Source organism: Octodon degus, unplaced genomic scaffold (assembly GCF_000260255.1).
Source record: "Octodon degus isolate 3935 unplaced genomic scaffold, OctDeg1.0 scaffold00015, whole genome shotgun sequence".
Classification (NCBI taxonomy): domain Eukaryota; kingdom Metazoa; phylum Chordata; class Mammalia; order Rodentia; family Octodontidae; genus Octodon; species Octodon degus.
The window spans coordinates 24013553-24026199 of NW_004524591.1; the positions used below are offsets into that span (position 1 = coordinate 24013553).

General features: G+C 33.8%; 1 protein-coding gene and 2 non-coding genes across 3 annotated transcripts in view; all 3 read right to left on the reverse strand.

The window, feature by feature from the left end:
- The window catches only part of Exoc4 (exocyst complex component 4), a 951164-nt gene that overhangs the window by 843414 nt on the left and 95103 nt on the right, over positions 1–12647 (reverse strand). The window contains exon 5 of the mRNA XM_004626539.3: positions 3489–3595. Coding sequence (XP_004626596.1) covers positions 3489–3595 — 107 coding nt within the window. The remainder of the gene's footprint in view (positions 1–3488; positions 3596–12647) is intronic.
- On the reverse strand, positions 4594–4699 carry LOC111815392. Its single transcript, XR_002820087.1, has one exon. It is a non-coding gene; the product is annotated as a U6 spliceosomal RNA (small nuclear RNA).
- LOC111815390 lies at positions 5548–5650 on the reverse strand. The gene has a single exon (XR_002820085.1). It is a non-coding gene; the product is annotated as a U6 spliceosomal RNA (small nuclear RNA).

Below are 12647 nucleotides of genomic sequence, written 5' to 3' on the forward strand. Positions count from 1 at the left end.
TTTTTTTCTTTACAAGAAGTTTTGGACCATTTCATTTTTGTGCATCTTGGTATGATTTTATTTAAATGTCTTTGCAAAAGGTTCATTTTTCTTGGAAATGTGGTATTATAAGTTGAACTAAATTCAGAAATTTTAAATCTTTTTTTAAAAATGCTTGAAACTATTGTTTGAAGCAAGGTACAATTCCCCTATGATAAATGCTATCACTATGTATATATAAAATGTACCAATTAAAAAAAAATCAAGGAAAAAAAAAGTTAATCACAATTCTACCTCTAAAAAAGATATCTAAAAGACGACTCATTCACATGCCATCAAAATTCTCAATAAATAATAACCTAAAAGTTCTCAGGAATCACCTCCAACCTTAATTTATAGCACCCCAGTGTGAAATCTGTTCTACCCAGGGATTCCCTATTGGAACTTCCACTATGAAGGTGTCAATTTTAATGGATTACACCTTCAATTCCACTGTTTCACAAGATGAGAGGGGAGCTTTAAGAGCCTAAGTTGAGCTCCCTGCTGAAAATGGCTATTACTTTCAAGACTGACTTGCACAGCATTGCACAAATAGACTCTTAGGACTTACTGTTCTTTATTAAGAATAAGACTAAATTTCTGCCCTTTTTTATAGTATATTTCATCAGCCCCATGCTTTTACATGTACCTAGTGGCATCTTATTCAGTATCTACATAATTTACATCATCATTTATACAATCTCCTTCAATAATGTGATCCAGATTGTTAAAGTCCTAAAAACCAGAACAGAAATGACTTAAAAAGACGTCACTACATAATTTCAAGTCAAATTTTTCACATATTGGGTACTAAAGATAACAAGTCAGAAAGTCAGCAATGTACAGTGGTTAAGTAGAGTAACAGTTCTTCAAAGATATCAAGTCCTAACCCCCGGAGCCTATGTATAGATTACCTTATACCTAAAGGCTTTGCAGCTGTGATTAAGTTTAAAAACTTTGAGATGGATATATCATCTTGAGTTATCTAGATGGACTTAAATTAATCATAAGAATCCTTAAAAAAGAAAAAGGGGGTCAAAGAGATGCAATTCACGAAGAACGTCACCTGTGGTTGCTGGTTTTGAACATGCATGAAGGACACCATGAGCCAAGCAAAGTGGGAGCCTATAGGAGCTGAAAAGGGCAAACAAATAGATCTCTCTTCAAGACCACCAGAAAGGAGGACAGCCCTGCCAATACTTTAATTTTTGACTAGTTAGTCTTCTCTTTGATATCTGATCTACAAAACTGTAAGATAAAAAAAAAATGCATACTGCTTAAGCCACCACATTTGTGTGAATATTAAACTATACACAAAGAATATCTAACTTATTTTTAGCACAACAAACTGATTAGAAGAGCATGCTCTCGAGTCCAGGTCTCGAATTAAATTCACCTCTCTATATACCAGCTTTATAAGTTTAAGCCAATTATTGACCTCCTATGCCTCAGTTATCTCCTCTATAAAATAGGGCTACACAGATTTTAATCAATAAGATTTGTCTTCTTTTTCATTAACCAATAGAAAAATAATGAAATCAACAAAATAGTCATGGAAGTAACCCCTTCTAAAAAGAAATGTTTGAACCAGGTGTGGTGGCACATGCCTACAATCCCAGTACTCAGGAGGCTGAGGCAAGAGGATTGCTGTGAGTTCGAGGCCAGCCTGAACTGCATAATGAAATTCTGTTTGAAAAAAAACAAAAAAATAAGAGAAATGTTCGTACATATTGCTAAAAGCCATTTCCTTAATGGTATCAAGTTGCTTCTAATAAAAGCTAACGTCTCACCATGAACTGTACCAAGTGACAAATGCCTACTGCAGGATCTGACAGAAAAAATACCCATCCAAAAGTGAAGACTGCTTACTAAAAACAAGAATTGTAACAAAACTAGTTTCTACTTGAATTGGCTATAATTGGTTTTTTTTTTATGTGACATTTATACAGTACTTTCATTTGAAAAGCTCATCCAATCATTTCTTCATAAACAATTAAAATTTTTATTTGGGTCAGTAACATTTATACAAATTAACATAATCAGGCTAAACAGCAATGATTCACATTACAAAAATTCAAAGGTGTAACAAGTAGTAACTTACAAAGATGTATAAAGGAAAAATATAAATCAAAAATATTAATGTATTATTTCATAACTCTGTACTCTACAAAAGCTCAAAGTATTGTCAAAGCAGAAAAGCCACAGTATAGCAGAAAAAGATTTTAAAGAATAAGCCTTTTCTAACTTTATGAGAAGCTTACCTATAAAATTTTTTAAGGTATCATAATAAAAATTAGTGTTTGGGATTTTTTTCAAGGACTTTAACTAGGTAAACTGACAAAAGAGAAATCTATTACAAAATATTTTCTCTAATTTTGTCTAGTAGAAGTAATAAAATTCAGGATTCCAAGCCTAAATAACTCTAAAATAACTTAATTAAACGACATTTTAAGGGCTAATGAAATAAGCCCTAGTAACAATAATATATTGTTAAGCTTTCAAAACAAATATAAAGTATTGATTGAATCCAAATTATTCTTCCTTTTCTATTTTATGTAAGGCTTTATAAAACTGTAAATCATAAAACAACTATACAAACTATTATCTAGAATGGTGACTAATAGACACTAATATATTTTGTGTCTATTAAGGATTTTGCCTGTTGCATGAACACCAGATGAGCATCACACAAGGTACATACAATCCTCACATTTCCAATCAAAAGCTGCAAGGACAAAAAGACCCTTGGCAGAGACACTGTGTAAGTCTCGCTGAGGGGCAGCACCTCTCACAGATGGGACAAGTTTAAAATACTCCAGAAGTTTCCTCTACATCTTTACATTCATCCATCAAGGTAAGCCCCTCACATCCTTAACCTTAATCATAAGCCAAAATGGCTCTGTCTTGCCTTATTCAGCAGGATACTATTGCCTCACACACACCAAAAAAAAAGAAAGAAAAGAAGGAAAATTTATGGATATTTCTTCAAATGTGTTCCATTTGTGCACATGAACAGTTACATTAGAAAATAGTGAAGCCACTAGAAGATACCAAAAACACAAGTCAGAGGAGAGGAGTGACACACTCAGAAACTGAAGAATTAGGCATGAAATGTAATACATGAAATAAATGGGTAAATGCACATAGGAATAACACAGGTTATAGAAACCAGGAAAGTACCTGCTCTACCAAAAAGCACTCAAATGCAACTTTCACAATTCAAACAGTTCTGGTAAAATAAAATATCACAGCTAGAATCTAGAGGCAGGGTTTAGTTAACTGCCAGTTTTCAACCCTGATAATGCAACAAGGCCAGCCAATGATTATATGCTGTATTTTCTGTGAAGGTCACAGAGGGCTCCCCATAGACTCCAAGGCCCTCCTGGCCCCAGCCCCACCAGCTCTCACAGTTTTTTCCTGGGCTTTTCAGCATAATAGAAAGTTCAGTGACTGAAGAATGAAAAACTTACCAACTGAGCTTCCACCAGAATACTGAGCAACATCCAGGAATTTTCGTGGAGTAGGGAGATTTGTAACATCAATCAGAGGGCCAGGAGAGGTATCCTTCACATGGGAGCTGCAGGAGAGAAAGAGCAGCAGTTACCACTTTCTGCAAAAGAAACACTCTTCCACACCCTTATCTCTTTCCTTTTGATTACGACCCCTCTTTACTCTGTGACTTCAAACATCTCTCTAGTATATTCCTATTAAGTGGTAACATTGTATTCAGGGGTATAAAGATATATTCTAAGTGCTCCAAGTATTTTTTTCTTTTCGTATTGATGCGACATTTAACGGAATTAGTACAAGGATATCATAGAGCATGTGAATGACCATCATGTAAGGATATACCATGCCAAACTGTTCTATCCTCCTTTGTATCTGTATTAAAGATTACTCTATCCCTAGCAAAAGAAGAACTGATTTAACAATACTTAAACCTTGCTTTAACTTGTGCTTTTCAACTTATAGTTTTTGATATATTTGGAGAGTTCACTACTTTTAGTTGTTCTAAAAGAGGCTCATCAACTTCAGTAAGTTGAGAAACACTATAATAAAAGCTGGTTTAAGAAATACCTAACATAAAAGAACAAGACGAAAGTTAAAAAATATATGTATCTAACAAGTTTAGTACATCCTTTTCCAATAACAGTCCAGCCTCTCATATTGATTAAACCAGATTGATTTTAAATTATGCAAAGATTATACAAAACACAATTAAATTTTCAAGGTAACTTGTTATCCAAAAGCACTTGTTAAGTGCAAGAATGTAGGCAACACCAAGGCAAATGAAACCTGGGTCCTGTGCCTAAAGAAACTCAATCTTATCTATTCAAACTGCAGCTATCACAAAGGGGCTTATCTAACTCCAATCCCAACAGTATGGAAGCCAAGGCCACAAGTCTCACCTTTTCAGTCCAAAAACACAGCACCAGTAGAATTGATTTTCAAAGTAGATCATAAAGGTAGAGCAAGCCACAGGTAGAAGGACCACCCACACCCATGGGGAGGATCTCTCCAAATAAGATGAAGAGATGTGCACAGTTCTGTACATTTGTTTTTTGTTTTTGTTTTTAAAATATAGAATGCTTCACTAATTTGCATGTCATCCTTGCACAGGGGTCATGCTAATCTTTTCTGTATCGGTCTAATTTTAGTGTACGTGCTGCCGAAGCCAGCATAACAATTCTGTACATTTGAAACCCTCTCACCAAAGTAAATATGGTCCCATCTCCTTCGTATGGTGCTTTTGATATGTGTACATTTTATTTCATTTATGTTTTGTCCAGTGCTTGATATCAAACCCAAAGCCTGCCTCATCCTGCCTCATCCTGCCTCATCCTGCCTCATCCTGCCTCATCCTGTCACATCCTGCCTCATCCTGCATATGGTAGCTGAGCAGTGTACTACTGAATACATTGTCAACATTGTTTATTTTTACATTAATTTTAAAAAATCATGTTTTCAGAAAATTTTGAAAAACAAGCTTTATTGAAAAGAAAAATTATCACTTCAGATATTAATATTTTTACTAAATGTTAATAATGTGTGAACCATTGTCCTAGGCCTTGACAATGATTTCAATCATTAAAACTTGTTCCTTTTTCCTTGTTCCAAGAAGGAGGGAACCATTACTCAAACAATTCTTGAGCATCAGTTACTGCTCTGCACTGTGCTTAGTCCTAAAGCAAAAAACATGAGAAAGACATGCACTAAACCAAACTTAACAATATTCTAATAGTTATAATAACTTATAGGCCGACAAAAACTCAAATGAAAAATAAAATATAAAAGTAACAAAAACAGCAATTAGCAGAAATTGAATTGGCATACTTAGTTCCAGTAACTTTCTATCAAATTAACATCTAAATTATCTTCAGAAAAGCCAAGTCTTCAAATCCAATGGTATATCATAATTTATATACTTTTTTTTTTTCTGGAAAGCTTTATTCCAGAGGGGCTGAGTCCTTCTTGGCAGCTGCCTTCCTCATAGCAGCCAGTATATTGCTCAGCTCCTCACACTTCCTCAAAAATATGAAACGCTTCACAAATTTGCATGTCATCCTTGCACATGGGCCATGCTAATCTTCTTTGTATTGTTCCAAGTTTAGTATATGTGCTGCCAAAGCAAGTATATAATTTATATACTTATAAAATCAGTTAGATCAGATTTATCATCTTTCATCTTTTCTGCATAATTTTGTTGTCTCATTTTCTTACTCTCAACTGCATCCTCCTCTTTTACCTGAATTTTACTCAGAATTAGAAAAGCAGTTTTAATACATTTTTCGATCCTCTGAAAATGCATAACTATGGAAACAAAATAATCACTGAACTATACAGTGCTATTACTGAATAATTAAGAAAAAAAGTAATTTCAATTTTAAATGATAAGAAAATTGTAAAATTTATTTTACAAATATTTAAATAATGAAGTAGAGGAATTATTTATCGAGGAGAATAACAGGAATAAATTTAAGATATATGTATAGCTGGAATACTGCCTGACAAGCCTAATAATACAGAAATACAGTTAGTATATAATGATATGTGTGCACACAAAGGTATAACAGCACATACTTCTATGAACACAAATGTGCATATGATTCACATTAGATGAAAACCTATGCTTATCTTCTCTATTTTAACCTAAAAAATGTATTTCAGTTAAATACAGAGTGATAAACAGCTTGCCATTTCAAGTTTGAAAAGTATAACCTCTCAACCTTATAATCAGAGCCAGAAGTGTCCTCCAACTGCATCAATAAACTTCAAAAAAGTAAATTTACTGAAAAAGTATTTTCATAGAATCATTTCTCTTCCTATCTCTAAATTTTTCCTTTGGGCCTCAATTTTCTCCTTCATGAACACTAACACAAAAGCAAGTAACTCTGGAAATAATTTTTAGGCTTTTATTTTTTTTATTGTTCTACAGAAGGATTCACTTTCAAAAATTCCAGAAAAAAATGGGCACACACAGTCATTTAGTGACTACAGGAATGAAGCTCAATAGAAAGTAGGTATTCATACACTTAACAGTATCATACTAAAATATTAAGGACCATATTTTTCATTTCAGAAGAGAAAAAAAGGCCTCCTTTTATCACAAATCATAGATGAAATTTAGAAAATACTAATTCCTTCAAAGAGTTTTGAATCTGTAAATATTTTAGAAAACAAGATAAAAATATACTGTTCTTTTTAACTTTGCAATTAATATGAATGTTCTGCACTGCTTTGTTTCAAAAGAAATATTGAGAGCTACTTTCTTTTTAAATACATGATTACAATTTACTTTAAATCTCTTAATATTATTTATTTTTAAACAATGGCTGAGATATACTAAATCCCACATAGAATAAGAAACAGTAGTTGCACCAAAATCATCAATTACATATTGTGAGTGATTGTGTTTTTCTATTTAATAACATAGCGAAGGACAGGAAAACTATAAAGAAAATTAACCTGCACTAACAATAAGCAACTACTGCCACTAACCCAAAGGACTTTCTACCATTAATATACAATCTAACTAGGTAAGATGTGCCTCTAAATATGTTCAATTTCAAAGTTTCAATCCATGAAAACTGTTTCTTTTTTAAAAAGTTAGATGTGCTAACAGCTTATTAAGCATTTGCCTTTCAATTAGAGCATTTTTCTGTTCCTTCACTTAGTAGTAAATGGTTCCAACTATGTCTAAAATTTATAACCTCAGCTCATTTGGCTGATTTTATCATCAACCAAAGACTGAGAGAGATGAGTAGAACTTTAAGCTATAAATCTAGCAATTAATATATTCAACTGCAACCAGAATAGCTGGCAAAGTATTTGTCAAAGAACAAATGCTCATAAAGGTATACTGAATAAGACTGAGCTGTGAAATATCTATTGAAGATAATACACATTTAATAAGAAAATTTGACTGAATAATGATACAGGAATGGCTGACATAATAATGCTACAGAGTTGTAAGCTCTGACTGAATATACAGAGAATATGAACTGGGCTGTTCAGTCGAGGCAATGAAAGGGAGAGAAAAGACCTAAACAATAAAGAAACACATTTGTAAACAGAAAACTATATAATTTAAAAATAAAATAGGAATCAAATAATGCAATAGAGTCCTGAATACTCTTTACACACTGAGAGACAAGCATGGACAGTAAGTCCATAGATTTGAAATATTCTCCTTCACTAGCTACAGGATATCCAAAGATGTGAAATCAATCAAGTAACCCAGAGTGCATGCAATAAGTAAAAGGATTAACTATTTTTAATAATATGATTGATTTTATATATCTTACAGGTATATGTCCTTTTAAAATACTCTGTTAAAAAAAAAAAAGCACTCCATTAAGATCATTTTGGTGTAATCCCTTTCAAAATATTTCACATAAAAAGTCTGTCTATCTCCCCCCATACACACAGGAAAGGCACATACTGTTTTCAACCTTCTTTGAATTACCCTGCATAGTTCTGAATCTTAGTTTTCCCCTCCAATATTTTTTTTCTTTTCTTTTTCTTTCTTTTTTTTTTTCCTTTTCTATTTAGTACAGGGTTTACAGGGTCTCAGTACACAGATGAGACTCATAGTGGTTCTCCTGTTATTAGCCTCCCAAATGCTGTGCCACCACGCCCAGTCTCAGTTGCCACATCTGCATGCCCTAAGGGCGGGGCCAGTACTCTAACATTATAGTCTAAACATTTTCCACTTCATTTTAAAAATCTTCAGATTCATCATTAATAATTATTGTGCTATTCAAGCAATACATGCTACTGATGCAAAAAAGGAAGTCTTTTCCTGTTTCCACTCTCCATTTCTACTTCCCACAGCGAACTCCTTATGAATGCTTTGGCATCATCCTTCTAGGAATTTTCTATACACAAAGACTTATGTCTGTATATAGAAGATACATGTTGAAGTTTCTATCCATGTAATTTTTGCACAATGAGTTCAAATAACATAGTTGTTTTCTGGACTCAATAACACATCTTAGAAATCATACAATATTGACACATAGAAATCTTTCTTATCTTTCTTATTCATTACAAGATTCAGTATTGGGGGGAACAACCCACTCGGGCCCCCCTCCTGTCCATCTCTCAGACAGGAGCTTTCTTTCCCTAAATATATTCTGCTCATATTTAAAAAAAAAAAAACAAGATTACACCATAATTCATATAACCATACTCTTCTTAATGAACATTAAAGTTGTGTGGGCTTTTTGTTCTAATAATGTTGTAATAAATAGCTTGCTGCATATATTTTAATAAAATAATCAATATCCTTATATTATTCTATATATACACACACATATATAGGTATATGTAACATATATTTATATATCATTATATATAATATGTATTATTATTGCTGCATATAGACTCAGAAATGAAATTCCATGGTCAAAGAATAGGCAAATATTTATTTTCTAAAAAGATACATTGGGGCTGGCCAAATTGCTCAGGGGAATAAAGCACCTGCTTAGGCAGAGCACAGCAGCCAGGGCTCAATCCCCGCTATGCCCTGCTGGCCCCAGCCCCAAGGCACACTGAGACAGTGATTGAGATGGGGCATGGTGGCGCGCTCCTGTAATCCCAGCATTTAGGAGGCTTAAAACAGGAAAATCACTATGAGTCCGATCTACATAATGAGACCCTGTAGACCCTGTACTAAATACAAAAAAAAAGACATTGGTTATTCAATCACAAAGAATTCATTTCTCCTTTCTCCTTGCAAACGCAGCATTCTGTGAATGTGCCTAACTTGATTATCTGATGATCAAAAACTTCATTTGATTTCTCAAAGCCAGATATCTCTATTCATGATATTATATAATTTACTGTTATTTAGCCATTTACATTTGTTTAAATCTATACATTGCCTCTTATTCCTTTTACATTTTAGATACTACATCTTTAAATGCTATACATATTTTTCTGAGACTGTGTTTTACCTTTTGAGTCCTCTATACTGTCAATTCTCTTTGAGTTTAAATAGCTAAATTATTTAATACTGGTCTTTATGTTTCCTGATAGGCAATGGAAAGCTTCTTTCACAATATTCTTCTCTGTTATTTTTCTATTGCTAAAAGATTCATCATGTGGTTTTTAAATCTAATTAGGATTTTTGTATATAACAAAGATAGGCATCTAAATTTATTTTCTTTGAATCAACAACCAACTGGCGTAACACTATTTACTAAAGAGCCCTTATCTCCTATTCTTCCATACAACTGAACTACGGTTAAAAAAAATTCTAAAGTCTTATGACTCCTAGGATTAGTTTCAGAACTCTATGTAGTCCCAACAATTTGATTTCCTATGTATGCCTGCACTGTATTGCTTCAAGTAGCTTTCCAATATATCTTAATCATCACACAATAAACTACCCTTTTATACAATCTTCTGAATTTTTTAAACAATTCTTACATTACCATATTTATTCTTCTATATCAACTTCAGATTTCATTTAATAGTTTTAAAAACCTTATGTAGAGACCAGGCGTGGTGGTGCACACCTGTAATCCCAGGGCCTGGGAAGGCTGAAACCAGGAACATCGCTAAGTTCAAGCTGCATAGAAAGACCCTGTACCAAATACATATAAAAAAAAAAAAAAAATCATCTGGAATTTCACTAGTATCTAAATCATGAATGAGCATGTATACTCTCTTAAGTATCAATTCTATGAGTGGTTTGTTTCCTACTTCAAAAGCTCTGTTCTTTATATGGATATGACTCAGGTGATTTTCCTTGTTTCTATTGTAACAGGAATTTGTTGTTGGGTGTCTGTTATTTGTACATAATCAATTGCCTGACTATAAATGTATATATTCTGTCTTTATATGGATCAAATCCCGATTGTTGAGTCAAAATGAAGAAAGCTCTACTTCCTACTGTGGAAATTGAAGGACACCAAATATGGGCCAGACTTCTCAGCAAATGGATGGTTCTACAGAAGACTTTTTAAATTTTCAGGAGACAAAGGAAAAAGAACACTTAGAGATTATCTAAAGGGGATTTTAAATCCAGCCATGATAGGCCTGGTGCCAGCTGTAGTAGTAACCCTAACAAATCCTTCCGGTGGCAAACATTGTGAGTTCAGTTGCCTATATGCTTTCTTCCTTAAAATTCAGAACCTGACTTCACAGGCTTCCTATAGATTCTGTAAAATATCAAAGAACTTTCCAATAAACTCCTTTTTTCTTTTAGCTATCAAGACGGATTCCTGCTTTTTGCAATCAAGAGTCTTACCTGATGCATTATCGTTTAAGACATAAAATATTCGTCTGTGAATGTGTCTTCGCTACTAACTTTTTTTCATAATCTTATTGATAAACAAATAGCAATGACAGTTTCAAATCAAACAGCTAGGACAGTTTCAATAATTAACACACTACATACATTCTTCTTAGTGGTTAATTGGGGTACAAGATGCAGACTTGAGATCCTATTTACAAACACCATTAGAACAAATCATTCTATTCATTAAGAGAATGTAACTATATATCTATCCTAAACAGTTGCAATACACAGATACAAAATGGACAGTCATCTGAATACCCTTTTTTTGTTAAGTTCCGTTACTTGAATATCATAGGTAAGTAAACTCATCAAAATATTCTAAAAGAGTCCAATAGCCCATAATAGCATTGGGTCCTCTGTTTAACTGGCAATGACAGAAATTGTTGACCTGAGTCCCCCACAGCTCAACACAACAGCATGGCTTTACTTCCTATATTTCGTCTTCATACTTTTCTACTCGATGGTTAAGAACAAGGAAAAGCAGTACCTATGCAACAAGAGTTTTAGCTTTTGGGTCTGAGAAGGTCAGTGAAATCCCCTCAGGATTTATCCTGAGATCCTGTACCTCAGATTGTAGAATCTTTGTCAGTGTCAGCCATGTGGATGACTCACGGCCACTTTTTGGTGAATGTGCTCTCTGTGAAAGCCTGAGAGAGTGTTTCCTCTCCATGTGACTCTCCTTAGGCACACTCTACATCATTGATCACTTTCCTCTTTGGACCCATAATTTCCTTGATCAGAAAATTTGGGACACTACCGAGTTACATGACATTACAGTACAAGTTCTCATATGTTCTGAGTCTTCATAGACCTTAGAAGGTTAGGGCCAAAATGTTGGCTTTCCTTGCAGCCCACCTTTTTCTCTAATTTTGGTCTGCAAACTTAGGTTGTTAACCATCCAGAAGACAAACTTATTGCTATTGTCAAACAACTTGGCTATTAAGCTTAACCTCACTATCTGTCTGCATACCAAACATCTTAGGCATAATAAGGAACAAGTATTTTTCATCAAATATTGATATGTTGAATTTTAAGTCCCTACATAAGATGATAAAAAACATTAAAAAATTATATTTTTAAAATATGATAAAGAATTATATATTTCTCATGTTTGCACATAGGTCCAAAAATTTCACCATATACAACCTTGAAGCACGACAGTCCCACAATACTCCTTTTCCTGTCTCTTGCTTTCATTCACCACCCCCTTCTTCTTGAACATCCACCTACCCGAGAGACATCACAGCAGCAACTGGCATGTCATGACAAGCAGTCCATATTCAGAATACCAGAATGGCAGGCACTCCAAACATGAAACTACTACTACAAATTACCATCTGCAGTGCACTAGCTTAGTTCACAGATATGAGTATATATAGTTACTCACGGTGAGAATCTTTCCACTTAACTGCTAGATTCAAAAATCTTCTGAACATTCTCAGGATCACTGACTTGCTCATCTTTTATATATAACTGTATGGCTTGACATTGTCATGTTTCCTAATTCTTCTCCTTTCCCTCTCTTGATCAGTTAGTCCTTGAGATCCTGCTTTACTTTTACTTTCCATTTGTACTTCTTTTGAGTTCTTATACTAGGGAGACTATATGATATTTACACATGTGTCTGCTTTACTTCACTTACATGTACATGTTCTAGTGGCATCCACTTCAATATAAAGGCTTTGAGTTTATCATTCTTAATAGCTGAATAATACTCCATTCTGTAAAAATACCACATCTTTTTCATCCATTCCTCAGGTGATGGGCATCTTGGTTGTTTCCAACATTTGGCTATCACAAATTGTGCTGCTATAAACATAGG